Source organism: Parasteatoda tepidariorum, chromosome 3, assembly GCF_982258835.1.
Source record: "Parasteatoda tepidariorum strain Cologne lab strain chromosome 3, Ptep-v5.0, whole genome shotgun sequence".
NCBI lineage: Eukaryota > Metazoa > Arthropoda > Arachnida > Araneae > Theridiidae > Parasteatoda > Parasteatoda tepidariorum.
In genome coordinates, this window is record NC_141757.1 from 97411804 (window position 1) to 97433693 (window position 21890).

At 31.2% G+C, this 21890-nt stretch overlaps 1 protein-coding gene across 4 annotated transcripts in view; it reads right to left on the minus strand.

Moving 5' to 3' along the window:
• The window catches only part of LOC107436326 (uncharacterized), a 145643-nt gene that overhangs the window by 11608 nt on the left and 112145 nt on the right, over nt 1-21890 (minus strand). For all 4 annotated transcript variants that reach the window (XM_016047991.4, XM_016047990.4, XM_043050027.2 and 1 more), the window contains exons 4-5: nt 4238-4398; nt 1036-1182 (exon numbers count right to left, since the gene is read on the minus strand). In XM_016047991.4, the coding sequence (XP_015903477.1) occupies nt 1036-1182; nt 4238-4398 (308 nt within the window). The remainder of the gene's footprint in view (nt 1-1035; nt 1183-4237; nt 4399-21890) is intronic.

Genomic DNA, 21890 nt, shown 5'->3' on the forward strand with positions numbered 1-21890 from the left:
CAATAATTTTGATTAATTGAAAATTCATAAGAATGTTAAAACTTCATCGCATTAAAACCTTTCACTAAATACACATTTGACATTAACTACAAGCATTTTTCACCAAATGAATACGAATTTCTGCAACATTTATGGCTAGATAAGGAATTGCTATCTTGATATAAACTAAAACAACGAACTGCAACGCAACTGAGTAAAAATATGTTTAAAAAAATAATTTGATCAAAATAACCATTTCTTTCCATTTAACCTAAGTCCATTTTCTCATTTAAGCACAAACAAAGGAATATCTAGATCAGGGATGGCGAACCAATGGCACGTGACACAATATTCTGGGCACGCCACTGATCACAAAGTTTACTATAAAGCGTATTAACAATTATTAACAAAAAAATTTACAATTAATTCCAAAAAACAATTAATAACCATAAAAAACAAGGATTAGCAAAACAAGTTAACAATAAATAACTAGCAAAAAAAATTTAACAGTCCTGCTTAAACTAACATCTTACAACCTAATATAAGGTATTTATTTGTCATCTAATCTGCAACAACAGAGGTCACACTAATGTTACTTTCAGTTGAATTAAGCGTACAACTGAGACATAGCAAAAAAAATTTTTTTTTCATAGTAAATAAAGAGTTTTGAGTTGATAGTATTTAGTATTACTATTTTCCCAATAATCACAAAATCAAAATGATTTGACGGCACGTCTTTGACCTCATTAAACAATTTTTTGAAAAAAATGGCACGTTGGTGCATAAAGGTTCGCCACCCCTGATCTAGATGATACCAAACCCAAGGATATTACTGAAACTTTTAATATTTTCTTGACTGTCAATTCTTACAATAAATTTTTAAATTTTACATGGAGTTTCAATAAAATTCTAAATTTTAATCACATCCGAAGAAAATCAAGAATGGGATAATTGCTAAGTTTTTTAAAGCAATTTCGATTGCCAATGGAAAACAGCAGCGCGTTAAGCATTGCTATGAAATATTATGTAGTAGTAAATAACAGGAGGGATCCTCACCCTATTCACTTCATCCTGTAGTTCTTTAATGTGAGCATCCTTCAGACCCAGTTGAGTACAGAGCAGAACAGCTCGTTCTGCTTCGTCCCTGGCCCTCTTCAATATACTCCATTTCTCTTGCTCTAGCTCTTCACGTTCTTTAGCCATCTAAAATGGTCCCAAACACGTAATTAGTTTTATTACAAGTAATAAAATATGTTATAATAATTAATATAATTGCTTATTATAACCACAGTGAAATCTGTTTTACTTGATCACTAGTTGTACTGCTTAATTACCAATTAAAAGTGTAAACAAATGCAATTAGACTTTTTTAACAAGACATTAAAATTTTATTTAGCAAATGAATAGAACGATATTTGGTTATCATAACTAATATATTTATTTACTATTAACTAACTAGACGTCATTTAGCTATTATAGCTTATTTGGTTAAATTAACTAATAAAATTTAAACCCTAACGAAACAGCGCTTTTACTTACTAGGTAAAATACCGAGTAAATGGCAGTAAATATCATTTAATTATTTTATGACTTTCATTGCTGTAATAATTACAATAAATTTAAAAATAATTAACTATATAATTAATATTAACTGCATAATTAATCATTGTTATAATTATACTTGGTGATGCGTGAAATAGGAGTATAGGATTGTTAAATGTTAATTTTGTATAACTAATAGCAAATAAGTTGGTTATTATAACAAAATTTAATTTTCAAAATAAAGACATTTACAGAGATAAAGAGAGATAAAATAAAGTTTGCAAGAATCAAATTTTTTGCACCAAATATTGGCAAATGTTAATATTACATTGAGAAGACATATTGAGAGCAATGAAAATGTATTAGCATATTTTAATTCCGCCCCCCCCTTAGAAATAGTGCAAACAGAAATATAGATATAATAAAGTTTGCAAGAATCAAATTTTTTGCACCAAATATTGGCAAATGTTAATATTACATTGAGAAGACATATTGAGAGCAATGAAAATGTATTAGCATATTTTAATTCCGCCCCCCCCCCTAGAAATAGTGCAAACAGAAATATAGATATAATAAAGTTTGCAAGAATCAAATTTTTTGCACCAAATATTGGCAAATGTTAATATTACATTGAGAAGACATATTGAGAGCAATGAAAATGTATTAGCATATTTTAATTCCGCCCCCCCCCCCTTAGAAATAGTGCAAACAGAAATATAGATATAATAAAGTTTGCAAGAATCAAATTTTTTGCACCAAATATTGGCAAATGTTAATATTACATTGAGAGCACATATTGAGAGCAATGAAAATGTATTATCATATTTTAATCCCCCCCTCCTAGAAATAGTGCAAACAGAAATAGAAGAAAATTCAGAACCACTGTTTCATACAAGATAACCATCCCTGTAAATTATCATTTTATTGAGCAAATTAATAAATTTTAGATAAGGTGATAATTTACAATTTAGTGGCTGAGGAGAATAATTATAATGAAAGTATTCATAAAATCAAACATTTTTAAAATTGTTTATTATGATGTATTATGGATAAGATGTCAACATTTAATTTTCAGTTTTCCTGAGTAACAAAGATTATTTTCTGTACTAATTTTAAAATGCAAATATAAACATTTAATTAGCATTCCTTAAGTTAAATATCTGCAAAAAATTAAAATCTTCTTCAATATATTCAATTGGGCACTTGCACTTCGAGAAGAAGAAGATTAAACATACCCACACATGTGACCTTTGACATCAGCGCCAGCTGATTGTGTCAATAAATAAAAAAATGGTGTGACAAAGTTTAGTTAAATTTTTCCACGTTGTTTAGAATGTTAATTAGCGCAAAGTTATTTAAATACAGCTCCGTATCTCACATTGAATTGAATTTGTTGAAAAATAACTATTTCTTAGATTTATTATTTGTTATGTATTTTATTGTAACGTGATAGATTTTTGTTTTCGGCAACTTCGATGCATAATTAATTTGTTGATGTTCTACATGGCTTCGTGCCTGTCTATGTGTTAAGCAAGAAAAATATAATGAAAGAATTGAAATTATCGTGAAAAAATCTTTGTTAAGGATTATAGAATGTATCACTTAAGGCCTGGTTTCTTAGGAAACGTCGGCGTCAGCTTGAAACGAACGTTTACCTCTGATTGGTTAATTTATGAGTTTAACAGCATACGTCATCGAACGCTCAGCTTGAATGACAACTGCCGTCCAAATCAACTGCAGTTGGATTACAACGTGACGTTAACAACAGAAGCAATGGCGGACAACAGCCAACAACAGAGCATTGAAATCAGCCAAGATTTTAATTTTAACATTAAACATAGCTTCTTTTTCCTATAATATGTTTTTATATGTTATATATAAGCTATAATATGTTTTCTCTTGGACAAAGTCATTATTTGTTCTTTAAAGCACTGGTCGACAATCACAAAATCAATACAAATTCAAAATAAATATTTGTTTACATTATTAACGCATGCGCAATGCAAGATAATGTCTGTGTTGGACCGACTGCTCACGCTGAGCTAACAAAAAGGTATTTTTATGCCGTCAATATCATATCAACTTAACGCTGACGCCCAGTTGAGACGCTTCTCCTAAGAAACCAGGCCTTGAGCTAACAAACCAGTATTTTGTTGGCGTCAGGGTAACGTCAACTTAACGCTGACGCCCAGATAAGGCGCTTGTCCTAAGAAACCAAGCCTTTAGAAGAATTGATACTTGACGGGGTAATTTAATTCGAAATTGGAAAGAACAGTTGCAAACGTAAACATAGCCACGTTTTAACAACCAATCAGATTCGAGATACCCACATTACGTCACTTGAAGATATCCCCATAGAATAGAGATCACTGTTTGTAAAAGAACCAAAAGGTTGTTTTCTACTTAATAACCGTACGAAGATAGAGGTTTGTGTGTTCTTTTGTGAAGTAGGATTTGTCTCCTCATTTCAAAAACGTTCATAAAATATGATCCGCTACAAACTTTAAAAAAAAAAAAAAAAAAAAAAACTTATCAAAAAATAAGTTTTTATTAGAAAAATAAATTTTTAGTCTTAATTAGTTACAACTCATCATTTACTTAATACTTAGCATCATTAAATAATATCACCTATACTAAATATCAGTGCATATAATGAAAGTTGAGTCAGGAAAATTACGACAAAAGGCATTTTTTTTCTAGTGGAATATATTTTTACCTGTTTCATATTTTCGTCACTCTCTTTCATTTTTTGTTCGTAATTGCGAATAAATTCACGGAGCTCCGCTTCTTTGTCTTCCAATGTACTGTACAGTTGTTTCATTTGCGTCAGAAGATCGAATTTTTCAGCTTTCAGTCTCTTGCGGTCTTGCTTTAAGGCTGAGAAGAGAGAAGAAAAAAAGAGATTTTAAAAATACAATACAAAATAGACGGTTTCGGAATTAGATTTCTAAGTAAAAACTCAATTAATTTTTAATATATACTCAGACTGCAAGCGTTGATGTCGATGCTATACTTTCAGAAATACCGGTTTAACATTGAATCAAAATTCGGTACCTAGAGATTCAACGTTTCTAAGGAAATAAATAGGGTAGTGTTTCCCAAAGTGTGGTACGCGTACCCCCAGAGGTACGGAAACAGTTTAGCGGGGGTACGCTAAACTGTTGTACAATGTAGTCGTGTCATTTTTGAGCCCAGAAGACAAGGGAACTCCTAGATCTTGAGACAATACATGTCTTCGAAGTGGACTTTATGAGTACCAATGTTATATGAAGAGGAAAACCACAAAAACCTCCCACGCTTAGTCCGACGATAAGTTGGTATCCTGTGAATGTACAAAGATCAGAGGAAAAACTTAAGGTTTTACTTTGAAAAACTAGAAAATTTTTACAAAAATATAAATTTTTATAAAAACTGTACTGTATAAGAAAATTACTGTATAAGAAAAACTGTATAAGAAAATTTTTATAAAAACTGTACCCCCAGGGGTACGGAAACAGTTTAGCGGGGGTACGCGTTCTTATGCGAAATATCTTACAACAAACGAAAATTTCGAAAAAGAAATTTTTGAAATCAAAGCTAGCCATGAAAATTTACGATTACGTATTTTTCTATTGGCTATTTTTTGCAAAGTTATCATTTAATAATAAGAGGTGTCAACAGCCAGTTGTGATTTTTAACTTTTGTGCAATTTTTTTATAGTAAAAAATACATTCATTTTTTTTATTAGTGGTACACAGCATTACGACAAATTTAGAAAAGGTACACAAAAGTCATAAGTTTGGGAAACACTGAAATAGGGTAATAATTATAAGGTACTACAACCGAAATAAGGTGTTAAATCGAACCGTGTTTACGCTCAAATTGAACCATACTATCGTGTATGTTTAAGTAAAGTAATATGGTTCAATGCACTTCAACATTTCTGACTAAGGATTCGACAGATAATTAATTAACTAATTACGAATATAAGTATAGTTAACTAATAAGGATAATTAATTAATAACTAATAAATTTTAACGGTGCGGTGCATTTCATTGTATTTAGAATTGAAAATTAAATAATTAAATTGGCAATACTTAAAGTAAACTACCCTTGTGCAGATAGAAAAAAACATGAAAAATTTTAAATAAAAAATAGGAAGATTACACTGGGGAACAAATGTTTTGTTGCATTGATACAAATATTTGATCTTTCTTGCTCAATAGGGGTGTGGGGATTTCAAATCTGATATTAATTTTGTTCCAGAAGCTACAGTTTTTTTTTAATGCTAGTTTTAGTCTATTTTTTGTTGAAATGTACTAGTTTAAAAACATAATACATAACAATGGGTCGCGGAAATGTTGCGTCAAACTACCAGGGGATTTAGGACACATCATCAGGATTTAAATTACATTGGAATCCATGCCCGAAAATGTCAACATATCCCTTATTATGATCTGTTTAGAAGCACACGAAGAACCAGTTCGAAATAGGGAATATTTCCGGGCATGGGTTCTTATGCAGTCTCAATCCCGATGATGTGCTCTTATTTCCATAGAAGTTCGTCCCAACATTTATGCGACTCATTATTATAGGTTGTGTAGAATGTTTTTAAACGCTTTAAAATAAATTGTTAAAAGATAACTTAGGATTACGCAATATAGAAGTTCTCTTTCAACAATTTGTTTGTATTTTTCAACTTTGAATTTTTTTTTTCAGTGAAATAACTTCATGGCTTACTCCAGGTTTTCCAGAACTCACTATTTCTTTTAAATTAGTTATGCTGGTGAAAATGAATTTGCGACGAAAAGTTTCTCCCCTGGTATGGAGTCCTCTTAACACATTAATGCCAATTAAATTTGCCAGAGTAAATAAGAATAATAAATAAGAATAAATGCCAGAATAATCTGCGAGGTAAATTGCCTGAGTATGGCGTGGCACGGGTTTAGAGAATTTCCATCATTCTCAAATCATTGCCAAAAATCTCACTGAAAAAGTACTTATCTTTAGTACTCGTTCATTGAATAACCAAAATAAGCAACTCATTCATTATAAATAAATGTTTTCAAAAACAATTTTAATAACATATTTTAAATGAATCTGAATAGGAATTTTTTTAATCGATATCATACGATCCTCCTGCTGAACAATTTGAAAACTAAAAATTTGGTATCAATTTATCTATTCATGATTATTTTAAAAATAATAGCTAAGGTTAAGCTAATAAAGTGTTATATTACAAGTAGATGAAACAGTTAAACTATTCCTAATTATAATTTTCTGTCACGAGTTTCCGAAATTTCCACTAGATAACTGCGCAGTACAAAACATAGTCGCATTGACTACATGGAAATCGGGGGTTTATTTTTCTTCACTTAAACAGCTTTTTAAAAGCACTATGCTGAATAATTTAAAAATCCGGCTTACTGTTATACTTCCCCCTACCCTTCAAGAAGTCATTAGGATCGCGGGTGGAAAAGAATGTTTAAAATTTTCGCGTTAGAGAGACAATAAAAACGTAAAAACCTTTGAAAAATAATCTTCGACCATTTTTATAAAATTTGAACTTCGCAAAGCTAAAATACGATCTACATCAATCTGTGTTAAAAACCTTTTAACTTAAGAATATTATAAAAGTAGTGAATTATTAAATTTCGAAATAAGTACAAGAAAAAATCATTTATCTTAAACATATATCCCAACATATAATTTTTGTTTAAAAGGTTCAAGATACGGAATTTTTTTCAAGAAAAAATCGTTAATGATCGTATTTATCTTAAAACAAACTAATAAATTATTCAGTCAAAAATGGCTTTCAATTTTTCATTTTTGCATAAAAAAAATCAACATAAAAGAGATGCAAAACTATGCGATCTTTTGGAATTTTATTATCGGAGGTGGGTTACACCCGCTAGCACGAACAAAAAACGTGTGAATATTTTCTACGGCAGGGGTTAAAAAAAAGAGAATAATATAGAGACAAGCAGGTGGAAATAGGAATTTTAGGAGGCTTGTTTTCGTGACTAGAATCGAAGTGATGGTATGCAGGTTGATAAGGCTGTTCACCCTTTTAAATTGAAAAAAATAAATGCATAAATAAAGTCGGTGAACATGTGAATCGTGTGTCAGCATGTGGCGATATATCCTCATGTTTTGAAACCATTTTCTTTACTTATTAAAATCTTTAAACAGGAAAATCACTCGGGCATATTATCTGAAAAGTAAAATTATATGCCTGAAGTTTACGTTCAGAAATTTCCTCCATACAAAAAAAAAAGTTTTAAAATATCGAACAAACCTATTTGATTTGAAGTATCGAACTGCGTCTGATTTGAAATACCGAACTTTGCAAACCAATTTGTTTTGAAATATCGAATTGAGCAAACCAATTGGTTTTGAAATATCGAATGGAGCAATTCAATTGGTTTTGAAATATCGAATTGTGCAAACCAATTGGTTTTGAAATATCGAATTGTGCAAACCTATTGGTTTTGAAATATCGAATTGTGCAAACCAATTGGTTTTGAAATATCGAACTGCGAAAACCATTTTGCCTCAAAATATTGAATTTTAATATACGATTCGTTCTGAAGCATAGCATACACCACCTTACAAAAAAGATTGCAGTAAAACTGTCTTTATCATTTAAATCCGATAAAAAGTCTAATCAATACTTAACTCAAACTGAAGTTTTTTAAAGTTAAACTATTTTAACTTATCATTTCTTTCATGAGTTATAAATCGTTCTCAAGATATAAATTGAGCGTTCGCTTTCCAACAAGGGAACCCAGATTCGAGCCCCATCTATGGTTGGTTGATTCGTGTATTGATGGTCCTGGCTTACATTGACCACAATGCTCATACAAAATATACAGTAGTAGACTATTTCGTATTGTCGGGCTAATAGTGTAAATTTTTTTCGTCGTTTTCCTCTCAGCGTAACTCTGGTAGCAGCAACAGACAGCGAGTGCTACAGATTATTACAACACCGGCAGATAGAGCCGTGATGGCTCGGGGATAGAGCGTTCGCCTTCCAACGACGCGAACCAGGTTCGAATCCCAGCGAAAGCTGGTCGATACGAATTCCGCATCCGGCTTGCATCGACCACAGTGCTGAAGTAAAATATCCTCAGTGGTAGACGATCATGGCTTACAGTTCGCTTATCGTCAGGCTAACCGTGAGAGGGTTCGTGGGTTTTCTTCTCCATTCAAAGCGAATGCGGGTTAGTTCCATCAAAAAGTCATCCACGAAGGCAATTTCTCTCAATACTTAATCCAGGAGTTCCCTTGTCTTCTAGATTGGGTTCAGAATTACAAGGGTACGGAATTGAACATAGGTAGTCGTAAATCCAAAAATTGGGTCGGCTGTTCAACGACGGTTATATAATAAAAGAATAAAAACACCTGCAGATACCGTTTCCTCTAAGTTTTATTTCTTTTTTTTAAAAAAAAAGGCAAATGAAAAAACGGGAGAAATTGCTGAGACTCCTTTTTAAAACACATCTAATTTTTTTTATTTTATTTTTTTATAAAAATCAAAATTCTGATTTGAGAGAACACAACAAATAATAAAAAGTAAAGAATTCTTTCTATCTAGAGGCGATTTAAAGGGAGAGAGGAAATTTAAACATTTTATAACTAGCATTGTAATAATTTATGGTTATGAAATACAATATTATACATCAGTGTCTTTTTATGCGTCAGAGGTAAAATCTTCCAAGCACAGCTCACTTCTAAATTATAATTTTTTCAAATTTACACTTATCCGCGGTTAATTAGATCTAATTGAAAAAGTTATTCATCTTTTAATAATAGTAAATTTCTTTAATTACTCTTTTAATAATAGTAAATTAATATAGTAAATTTCTGTTACATAAAAAATCAAATATTAATAAATTTTTGAATATGCATGAAGAAAAATATTTTTTTTTCTCAAATTACTTTTTTTGGATTTTATATTTTAGTACAATTATAATTCCGATTATCTAACAGATTTTTTTAGTATCTATTAGACTTATGATTAAAAAATACCAAACTATATTTTCAACTTGTAATTAGAGAGATAGAAAAAAAAAATGTGTAAAAAGAACACCGGTGTCCTATCTGCGTCAAAGGGATATTAAAACAATAAAAGTGAATAGCTGATAATAAAATCTAACACAAGCAATAAATTGATAACTAATTTCGTAAAAAAATATTATTTGATAATAAATGCCTCATAAAGATTCTTAAAATTCATGACGCTCTAATTCCATAACTTAATAGAAAAACCAAACTATGTTTAACAGATTTAGTTAAACGATAACTTTTTAAATACAAGCAATATGGCACTTGCCAATCAAATTATACAGATGACCTCCAGAAACAAATTACTGCTTTTGACCGTAATTAAAAGAGAAAATGCAGTTTTTTTCTCCTCTCGAATTAAGGACTGAAGCTTCCGAATTCCGCTCTTCAGAATTGCCAACTGAGCCAAAATGAAAGCTTCCTCTGAGCACTTGCAACCATGCCCTAGAGAATGGATAAATAACAAGGTTAATTTATCTATTAAGGAAATATTCATCGCAGTTAATAATTCCAACGAGAAAGACCTTGAGATCGGCGAATAGTCTTTCCGCACGAAAATGCTCCAAGCGTAACGGGACACAAATGAAAATCGCTAACAATAAAGTCACTAAAAATCATGTAAAAACATGCTACGAGTCGAACATTGAAGAATGAACCGATATCGATGTAAGTTAATTATCTTTTACTTTCAAGGTTAGCGTACCTCGTCGTACACAATCCTTGCGGAAATGAATTGGTTTTGAAATAATTAAAACAAGCATTAAAAGAATAAATAGGTGTGTTATGGTAAGAGATAGTTAAGATCAGGTAATATTTCAATGCGTTTGTAAAAAGAACAAAAATACTAATGTTTTGATAAGCTTTGAAAAAAAATGGGTTTCATAACGTTTCTTAAGTGATAGCTCACGTTCATTATACAAGAGATAAATTACTAACTATATCAATAGTCAATTATGAAATAATAATAATAAATTATAACAATAGTAATCAAAACAACAAAGGCAACTAAAGAGGGTACTCAAGGCAACAACAGCCCCCAGGCATCCAGGTCATCTAATGGAAAAATCTAGAAAATTAAACTTAGAATATATTACTATTAGTTATATTATGGCATTAAATTTTTTAATTAATCTATTTTTGGCTCGTGGGGAAATATTTTAAGTTTGTAATATAATTTTCTAATTCATTTAAGAATGAAGTCTTAGGGAGATAAGATTGCAAACTAAATATAAATTATAAAATTTTAATATTCTTTTTTTTTAGAAAATAAATTATGAAGATTTTTGAAATAAATTCTTTAACATCGAATAATTTCATGATGGATATGTATTAGTGCAAATTTATATCTTTCTAATATTCTTTTTTTTATATTTAATGTTTTTTTTTCCATCCTGTGATCACACTCATCTTTTCGGAGACCTCAAATTTAAATGTTCGGCTTAAGTTTCCGTTCCACTGATAGGAAGGAAAATTTGACAAAACCGGGTAGGTGAATCGAACCAGGGACCAGCATATTTGACTGGATTACTGCTACCATTCTTCAAAAATCACATGAAACTCGTTACGGACAGTCCCTCGTTATTGAGAAATGAACGTAAGGCAATGCTAGTCAGCGTAAATGTTCCTAAAAATCTAATTAGAATACTTTCGTTTCTAACATCACCGTTTTTTTTTTTACTCCGTAGTCCTTAATTGCCGAAAATTAATTTTGTGCAATTTCAACATTCAATAGCACCACTCTATTTTAAACTATTAAAACAAGGTCTAAATCACGCTTTTGAAGCTTTATGTATTCTTTTCTGTTAAATGTCGATGGCGGATAAAAGCGGGATTTTGTCAGTCCGACAAAATCAAAATAGGCTAAGCTACAGGCTAGGACAAGTCAAAATCCCAAAAAGGTTGGATACACTGCCTTAATTGTTCAGGATGGGCTTGTAGTAATCAAAACTTTACTCGTGATTTCTGTTTAAAAATAAGATCAACTAACTTAATTTACATCGAGTGACAAAATATTGAACACAAAATTGCTTTTGTTCTTTGAACTCCTGTAGGATTCTAACTGCAACAAGGTAAACTGTATGAACTAAATGCAATAAATAAATATTTGAGTATAAAGAAAAACGTTTTTTTTTATTATTATTTATAAATAGACCACGTTTAATCTTACTAGGTTAGAAAAAATGTATACTGGCATACTTCTAAAAAAGAATTAATTTACCCTGTAAGATATAGTTTCTTCACAATAAATATTTATTTTTAGAACTAAAGGTCTTATTTATCATCCGAATAAAAGTTTAAGCAATTTAATTCACGTAGCTGCTTAATCCCTTGACATACGAAGACGTCATTTGTTTCTTATGTCAAAACAATTGACGTGTCTCAGACGTCTTCAACACAAAGATGCCGACTTGCTCCGGACAGAAAATAAATATTTTAAAGTGGTAGTTTATCAATTGTGATTCTTGGTTTAATAAATTCAATTTAGTAGAATTTTATCCACCACTGTTTCTAAATAATTCGTATGCTTATATAATTCACCACTTTATAGTATTTATGTCATGCTATACCTTTTAAAAAGCAAGCAAAAATAGTCAAATATTTGAAAATTTTAGTTTGCAGTTATTTACCGTTTTTTTTAATTATTTTGGCGTGTCTAGAGCAGTTGGCATCTCTGTTTACATTCCGTTGCGAGTTGTTGTTTACAGTACAATCAAAGATCATTTCTATATCAAGAAATGATATGTCAAGGGGTTAAGGAAGAAAAAAAAACTTGTAAGTCCATCCGATTTTGTTCATATTTCTCCTACATATATTTTTGTTTACAGCTATTTTAATGCGTTACGCAAATTATAACAATGCGTTATCACAACAAGTTAGATCAGAGGGTTTCATTTTTTTTTCTATGGAACCTTAAACGATCGACCTTCTTTTGGTGGATTCCGAGCCTTAATAATGAATAAATTTCATCAGCAATTGGGAATATATTAACGAAGGATCGACTATTAATTAATTTGAAAATATTTAATGAATAAAATTTTAATAATTATTTTGAAAATATTTGATGAATAAAATTTTATTAATTATTTTGAAAATATTTAACGAAAGTATGACACATGAAATTTCATCGTTTTATCAATTCCAGTCTTCAAATTGGGTTTTATGCCGGGAAGTTGAATTTACGGGTTCGGAGCGCATTCTATTCTAGTTGATAATTCGGTTTTAGTGTATGCATAAACCGAAAATGAATGAACTGAAATATGGCTTTCGTTGAAATAAAAAACGACAAGTGGTGAAAATAAATGTCGAAAATAATTATCAGCAAAACATACTTCTTCATTGTTAATTTTATTTGATGCGAGGTACTGGTGCAATTTCTCGTAAATGCATTAATTATTTATGCAATACTAAAAATTACAGGGTTTTTTTTTTTGAAAAAAATTTACTTTACTTTCTTTACAAGTATTTTGCTTAAATAATTTTATAAAAATAATGGCAATAACAAATAAATAAGGGATAAATAATTATATATAAATCTAATGACAGGTTTCGAAAATAGTAACTGATCAAAAATGTCCTATCGCTCGAAACCCTATCGTTCCGCGGAATACAATTTCGGAATCACTAATTTAGATTATGTTAGACAATCTGTAAAAATAACTCACATATGAGTAGTCAATAAAACAGTAAAAATATTAAGATGAAAAATAAAAATAAAAAATTTTATTGTATGCCTTTATTTTTAAAAATTTGAGCATAATACAATGTTTAAAAGTACTAATGTGATATTTAAAAAAAAATAATGGAATCTGAAATCCATATACCCAAGCTGGGCCCAAATTATAAGTCAAAGAATTAACACTATTCTTCATAATAACTCCATACAATGTTTTTCGAAAACAAATCAAATAAAAAAAAAAATCTTTCAACAAAACGTGAAAACTAAAAAAAGTGATACAAAAGCAAGGAGGAGGCAGGGAATGAAATATGCCCATTTCCTAAAAGACTTAACAAGAGAAAAAAAAGTTATGGAAGGTCTACCACGAAGCATACGGATGACTACATTAAATTATGCTCTGTGCATTTGTTTACCGAAGAATGGTATAAAATGAATAGTTTTTAAAAGAAAAACAGAGAGTAAGCTGGTGGGTTCATGACCGAGCACGGAAACAGGGAATTACCCGCCCAGCCAGCAGCAAACAAAACAGTCAAATAAAATGAAAAACATTTTATATAACAAAAGCAGAAAACCCTGTTATCCAATGCACGAAATTGGAAGGTAATCTCGTTTCCTTGCAATTGGGCCATTTTATTTATTTAGCAAGGTCTGGAATAGGTAAAGAAGTTACTTTTTCAGGGAACTTTTTGTTCAGCTTTTATTGACGAAAGCTTATTATTTGGCAGCGGATATACATCTGAGCTGATGAGGTGGGACGTGAGTTAAAATAATCCCGCATTTTTTATTGAATTCTGCGATCTCGTGATTTTTCGTCTTTTCCAAACAGGCAACTTTGTATAGAACATTGATATTTAAAATGCAAAGTTTTTTTTATTTTTTCCGCATTCATTTTCTTTATTTGCTTATAGCTTGATGTTCGCTTGATCCTAGAAAAATATTAAATCTAAGTCACAATTGAAAATACAGTGGAGAATCCAGCGCGGGGGGGGGTCATAGGGGTCATAACCCCCTCCCCAAATTGAAAAAAAAAATTAAAAAAATATTTTTTTTAATAGTTTACAAAAGAAATAAAATATTTTAAAAATTCTTTAAGGGGGCATATACACCTAGGTAGGTCGGAAAAATCGATTTTTTTTTCATCTAATTATGTATGAATCATAATCCAAAAAATTGAAACGAAATTCGTCATAGTTTCATTGTAAACATTAATAATGTAGAACCGCGCCGAGATCTCCAAGAACGCTTCAACAGGTTTAACCAAAGATTGTATTTTTTCAAAAAAAATATTTAAAAAAAATTTTTTTTATGAAAAAAAATTAGTTGTGAGGGGAGATCTGAGTCTATGACCCCCCCCCCAGGAAAAATTTCTAGATCCGCCCCTATGAAAATAAATGAAGTTTATAGATTTTTACTGCAGGAAAAAATAGCAGGCAGAGTGAAAACATTATGCGAAAAATATGCCAAGTTGAAAAGCAATTAAATACTCATTTGAGATTCTCTTTATGTGGGTTTTGACATCTACAATTGTGACCAGAGTCCTAATTTTGTATATTAAGAACAGTAGATACGAACACATCGTGTAAGGGACACTTCAAACTAACTAACGAATTCATAGAAATCGAGAAATAATATCGAAAATATCAGATATGATGTACGATTTCAAAACATTAAAGTGGAGTTCAAAGGCTCATGACTCAAGTGCGGCTTTACTGCTCCAAAATCGGCCTAATAAAACACACGATAGTATGCACTTCGTTCCAAAACTAAACAACGTCCTACTTGATGCAAAAATAAAATAATAAAAATGAAACAGGATAGCATAAGAGCCAGAAAAGGCTATACTGCACCAAACACAAAAATTTACCCAAGAAAGCGAATCAAGCGGTGCAATTAATTAAATATGACGCAAAAACAAGACAAAAGAAAAATCACGAAAGAAAGTATATCTGCTAAGGGGATAGGATATAAAAGAATTTAATATTCTAAAGTATTGAATAATAAAATACAAAAGCACATAACTCAGTAGTGTTAAATGGAAAGTATCAAATGCAGTGTGGTTAATAAATAAAATAAAAAAATAAATAATAAAAAAAGAGTTAATGCTTAGAATACCAAGTGTTCTGCATTCACCGATTTTACGAACTCTAAAGATGAACAACAAAACCTATTATGTTTGATTGCCAATGGAAATAGAAAGGAGCAAAAACGTGATTATTTGAAATTTCTTTTTAACGTGATTATTAGAAACTTCTTTGGATTAGTTTTAGCAGGCAATCGAACGGGTTTGATGTTTTCAGTCTCACCTTCCCTAGAGGTGATTTGTTAGATTTCGTTACATATAAATGTACGCATGAATGTGAAAACTTTTGCGAAAAATAATTTTAAAAATTATATAATAAGAGCGATAACACACTTCATGAAAACTCTCCTTAATTTTCAGGCCATGATTTTTTCTTAAAAAATAATTAAAAGGACGCATGAGTGCCGTTGGCGCATGGGGGGATTTTGGCTGTATGGCCCCTCAATAATTAGAAATCTATAAAAGTCCCACTTTATATTTCAGACTAATAAAAAAAGAATTCATGAATTATCATCAAGTTGAATTCCTTACAGTTAAAAACACAAAAGCGATAAAATAATTTATGTTTTCGCATGTACTTAGCACATTTGAGAATTTTTTTTTATTATTAGTGAAATATAGAGAACTATTGAGACTGTATAATTCATTTCCGTCCCCCTTAAAAATTACGCCCATGAAAGGGCGAGTATACAAATCAATCATTAATAACTTATATTTATTTTTTAAAAAATAAATAATTTTTTTTACAAATTTCTAATTATTATTTTTACATTGTCATAGACGTTTCTCTTAAATAAAACGAGTGATTAAAACCAAATAGACCAGGCAGGCACTAAGCCGCGGAAAAACCTGAGTTCAATTTAGTTTGTTCAACAGTCCATAATAGTTTTTTTTTTCCCTTCTAATCTTTCTTCTTTAAATACAGCTTTCCCTTCGTACTCGAGCATTGCAGTGAAAAATCGAACCTCGCCAGCTGACGGCATGTTTCAAACAATGTTTTAACTATTTCTTTTAAATACGTGGGAGCAGGAAGATGGAGAAAATTTTAAATTAACGAGCTCTGAAAATGGTTTTTTTTCTTCAGAGTATTAAAAGAGAAGCTAATTCAAACTAAAGTAAATAACGACATATTTAAATTTGCGTAATTATTTCGCTCGCTTTAAAACTAAAACGTTGAAAATGGTTTAAGGTTAAATTATTTTTTGCAAATAAGAATAAAGACGGTATGTAAAAAGAGAATTATAACTGGATATAATTAAGCTATTATTTTTAGTGAAGGAACTTAGAAAAGGCGAATAGAAAAAAAATAGTGTGACGAGTTTAATATTTTTTCAGAAGCGTAAAGGTATCAAAAACCAAATATCTACTACATTTGCAAAAGAAAAAAAAAGTTTACCACATAATTCGATAAAAAGCAACTTTCCGAATCAAATGATATACGGTATGCTAGGTTTTTTAAATTTATCAGATATTGAAAACGCAATAAAACAATAAAAATTTTAAAGAAAATTATTAACAGTTTCTCTTTTTCTATTATTATTTCACAAAACACGAATTTCCTTTTTCAGTAGGTATACTTTTATCGAAAACTGCATAAAGAATAGAAGTAAAATTTTACAGAAGATTAATGCATATGTTACGGTAAAAAATCCTACGTTTGATATATCTTAGGTTTTACCAAAATGGCTTGCTCCGAAGTATGCTTTAATATAATTCCTCTTCTGTCTTTTACCAATCCTTTGCGGAAAAACTTGGGATTTAATAGATTTGGGGTTTATACAGTAACAAATATATAAATCTTCAGAGCAGACCGGCTGCTTAAAGAGGAGGAGTAGAAGCCAACAATTACAGACATCCACCTAAAGCGGGCATCAAATCGAAGATTAAGAATCATAAACCTTTAAAAACTACTTGTTAAAAATCACTAATGCTTGCTTGTTAAAAAGAGCTGTACTAGCCCAGTGGTTAGAGAATCAGACTCCGGTCCGACGGGGTCGGGGTTCGATCCTAGACTCAGCTAAAACCAAGTGCATGCGATATGCAGCCTCGTAAAATCTGTGTAATCAGAAGTCAGGCTGTTGGTTGCTGAGCAAGTACCATGAAAATATGATTTTCAAACAAATTTTATAATGATGTCTTAAATTGTTAAAATTTTAATATTACTTACATTTAATTTATTTAGAGTCACTGGAAGGAGAAAGAAATGCTTCCCAAGATCACACTCTCAGAGTCTATACGAACTAAAGAGTACTTCTACGTACTAATACGAGATGTAATACGAGAGAACCGTATAGAGATCTCGTCTGTCTGATCTTGGCCCGTTAGAGTCAGAAAGGCTCGTTTAATAGATGCGCGATTTTCCAATCCAGCGGCGTTTTACAATCCCCTCTTCCATTTAGCATTTTGTTAATTAAAAAAAAATCGTTCTTTACATTTTTTTTTAGTTCAGGTAATAAATTTCAAAAGAAATAAAAATTTGCATTATAATTGGGGCAGACTAGAGGCAAGAGGAAAATCTTCAAAAAAAAAGTTGAGCGTGAGTCGTTAAACGCCGCTGGATTGTAAATTAGAGAGCTGTAATGGGAGGATAGTACGATATAAGATATCACGTATCCTGGTCCTAAAGGGACTAAGAAAAATTTAGATTTTTTAGAAAAAATACATATTTTTATGACATAATTATTCATGCTTGCACTTATATATTGGATTTAAAATAAAAGATTTAGATTATAAAATATAAATGTAGTTTACTAGAATATAATTATATTAGACAAATATGGATTTAGATAACTGTTATATCTTTCAAACATTTTTCCCCATATGAACATTTTCCCCCATATTCCCCATTTGTCTAATATAATTACTAGAATATGAATTATATTAGACAAATATGGATTTAGATAACTGTTATATCTTTCCAACACTTTTCCCCATATGAGCGTTAACCTCTTCTTTTCAGGGACATCTAATCGGAAAGTTTAAGGAATTCTTACACTTGTGCCAAATATACACTTGTGCTTACACACTGCTAAAATATAAAATGTTTTAGGAAAAACATATCATTAAACTACATTCAAATAGAAGTTTAATGAAAAGCCATAAAAGTAATGAAAATTTTCACCTTCAAAAATGGCAAAAAATAGTAAATACGCAATACTAATAAAACTTCATTTTTAACGAATTTCAAATAGCTGAGATACAAAGAAATCAATTTTAAAAGTACAAAAAAAGAACTTTTTTTTTTCCTTTTCAATTACAAACGTTAATTTTTTCCCCAACCTTCAGAGGTGAGATTAGCAAAAATTTCTTCATTTCAGCAAAAAGAATGTTTTTCCGAGAACAAAGGCCATGTTTGATAGATTTTTCCAAAACTTCCAAACAATTTTTTTTTTATCAGACGATTTGTACGATTTCTATTTTTGTTTTCTATTTACTTCCAAGAACCATTTTTTTTTTTTCATCATGCTCGAATTCTTTTCCACATTCATTTGCGATAAATCAAAGAACTTTTTTTTCATCCCAGTATGAATGAGGACGAAAATAGAAAAAAAAGTTCGAAAAGAATTTCTCTTCTTTTTAGTAAGACGAAAAGAAAGGGAAGGGGGTCTGTATCATCTGTCATACACGGTCATATCCACATTTCCGGAACTGGCAGTATGCAGAATTTCGAACAGGAAAGAGATAACACGGACAAACACGCGCTTCAAAACAAAATCAAAGAAGAAAATGCAGGAATTGTTCGAACAAAAAATTTAAAAAGCTCAGCGTTGTAGAAATGATATTTGCATTTCCTTTGTTGCACTTGGGTTTCGAGTAAAGGGTGCATATTTTCAAAATTTATCAACCACTATACAACAATGTCTTAGAAACAATCTCGATTTGACTAATGCTGTTATCAAACTCGATTTTACTAGTATACCAGCAGCAAAAAAAATTTTGCGCTTTTATTTATTCCGGATGAACGATTTAGCTTAGTAAAAATTTGGAAGGTTTTGCAACTTTTTTTTGGAGATAACTATTACGTCTAATGGTTGATGACTCTAAACAGAATTGTAGGGGACAACCAAATAAAATTTTTTTTAACTGTTATCTGGGATACAGTAGTACGCCGTGCCGGAGCAAATTTGTTGAGTTTGGCTTTGAAGATTCATCATAACTCAGAAAAATCAACAGACACATTGTAACAGCTCAAAACAAGGTTGTTTTTTCTTCTTTTTTGGAGATAACTATCACGTCTAACGGTTGAAGATGGTAAACTGAATTTGAAAAAAAAGAAACATAAAATAATGAACCAAGTACATTCTTTTAAATTATTTCTTAAAAACCTCTTACAGTGGTACGCCAGTAACATTTGTCCCAGAGCAAATTTGGTGAGTTTGGATTTGAAGAATCAACTCTGAAAAAACAAGGAGCGAACAACAGACATGCTGTTACGACTCAGAACATAGTATTCAGTTATATTCAAAATAATGACGACCAAGTTATTAATGAATACAACATTGATCACTAGATCGTTGAAATTCAACACTGACATCTAGATGGTAAATCTGTATCATATATCACATTTTATATATCATGACAGTTATAGAATGTCAATTTAGAACTTGGACAGAAGTTGAGTTGAATAAGTACGATATGCCAAAACTAAGATCTTAGTTTAAGCTCCAGATGCATGAACAAGTAAAAAAAAAATGAATAAATGCAATATTGACATCTATACAAAAGTTATTTCATAAGACATTTCGTGTGCTTTAAATGTTGCAACTACATAAAGATTTTCAGATTTATATTACTGGTACCCTGAACCTTAATACGTTGCAAAAGTGCAACAACCTTAATAAAGACTTAAATTATACCTTTTTTCATCGTTTAAATTTAACCCTAATTTCGTGTAATCAAGTTTTAAAAGTTAACTCTGGATTAAGGTTGCGGTGCTCTAACAGTGTTCAGGTTAAAATAAAAAAGAAAATAAATAAATCTACATCGAATTTACATTTAAAATTTGTTTACACATTACTTTAAATCAAGTGCATTAAATCTAATAAATTACATCCTATATTAAAATAAATAATTTCAAACCAAATTAAGAAACAAAACATTCACAAAATCTGTTACATTCCTACACGACATTCAAAATAAAGCACTCCTTTGATCAATAAACAGTGTACCTTTTCCCAAGAAATAGTATAAATATTAAAACAGAATTTACTGGATTCACAAAGGAAAATCCGTAAAGCACGCTACAACGGAAATCGTGTCTCATGACAATTAGGAAACGCCTCCCGCCCGCAAATCTTTTCGCATAACAGAACAATTCTTTGATTGTATTTAACGCCAGCATAAAAAGATTTTTACAATGTTGCTATTGCAGTAAGAATTTGTTTAATAAGATTTAAAGTCATGGAGGAAATTCGTAAAGATTTACTGACTTGCGGAGTTTAACACTCGGGCATTAAATGGCTTTATTTCCAAATAAAATTTAAGCAAAAAAAGGTAAGCTTAAAATAAGTTGCAAAATAGATTACATATATTGCTTTGCCTTTTTTGATAATAGTGAAAACATAAAAAAAAGGAGCAGAAAAATTAAAATGACGAATTTACTTCGATTGCAATAGTTCTTCATTACGCATAATTCCAAAAACGATACATATATATTAGTCACTCAACGAACTTCATAAAAATATTTGAATCCGATGTCACCAAATTATTTCAAGTACGGGTTGCAGGTAACAAAAGCGAGCAATTAATGACTTGTGCCATTTCGACTAAGTCCGAGTAAAGTATTCCAGCTAAAGCCTGATTTAATACCAAAGGGTCATGGAAGTTAAGATTCCACAATTTTGTGACCACAACATGATTGTAGAAATGTGGTCAGCATTGTGCACTGACCGTCTTTACTTCCCGGACAAGCTGGTACCCATCGATCGGAAGCTGGGTGACCTTCAAGCCGCCAATGGAAATTGAGCCCCAGCTCTCCACAATGGCCGTTCAGGACCTTAACCACTGAGCCATCGCGGTCTTAAGGATAAAAGATATCAAGAACTTGATGCATGACATACCACAAGTACATTATTTTTATGTAACGAAGCGAAATACTATTATATTACTCACAATAGAAATTTTTCTTTTTTCATATTTTTCTTCTTTCGATTTTGCATTTTTACGTAGCATCTCTGCTAATTCTGCGCAGCGCAGCTACCTCAAAACAACGGCGATGCTATACGGAGTTTGCGCAGAAACTACGCACGTGAACGTCTGGGATGCTACATCGTTAAAACACGGTTCCCAGCAGATCACCGAACTCAAGCATCACTGGCTGCGGTCAGTGTGCGGTTGGGTGACCACTTGCATCAGTATGCGTAGGGACCGAGGGTGTGCGGTATTGGTCCTCGTTAATCTGTGCTACCGTAAAGTGCTCGACTTCGCGCGCAGGTCGTCGGGCTACCGAAGCGGGGGTACCATCCCCTCCGCAGAGGATCAAAATTGTGATGGCACGTCTTCGGATCATCCTCCGGAATATTTCCCAGACAGTCGCCAATAGCCCATTGTGCAGCTCTAGTGCGACGT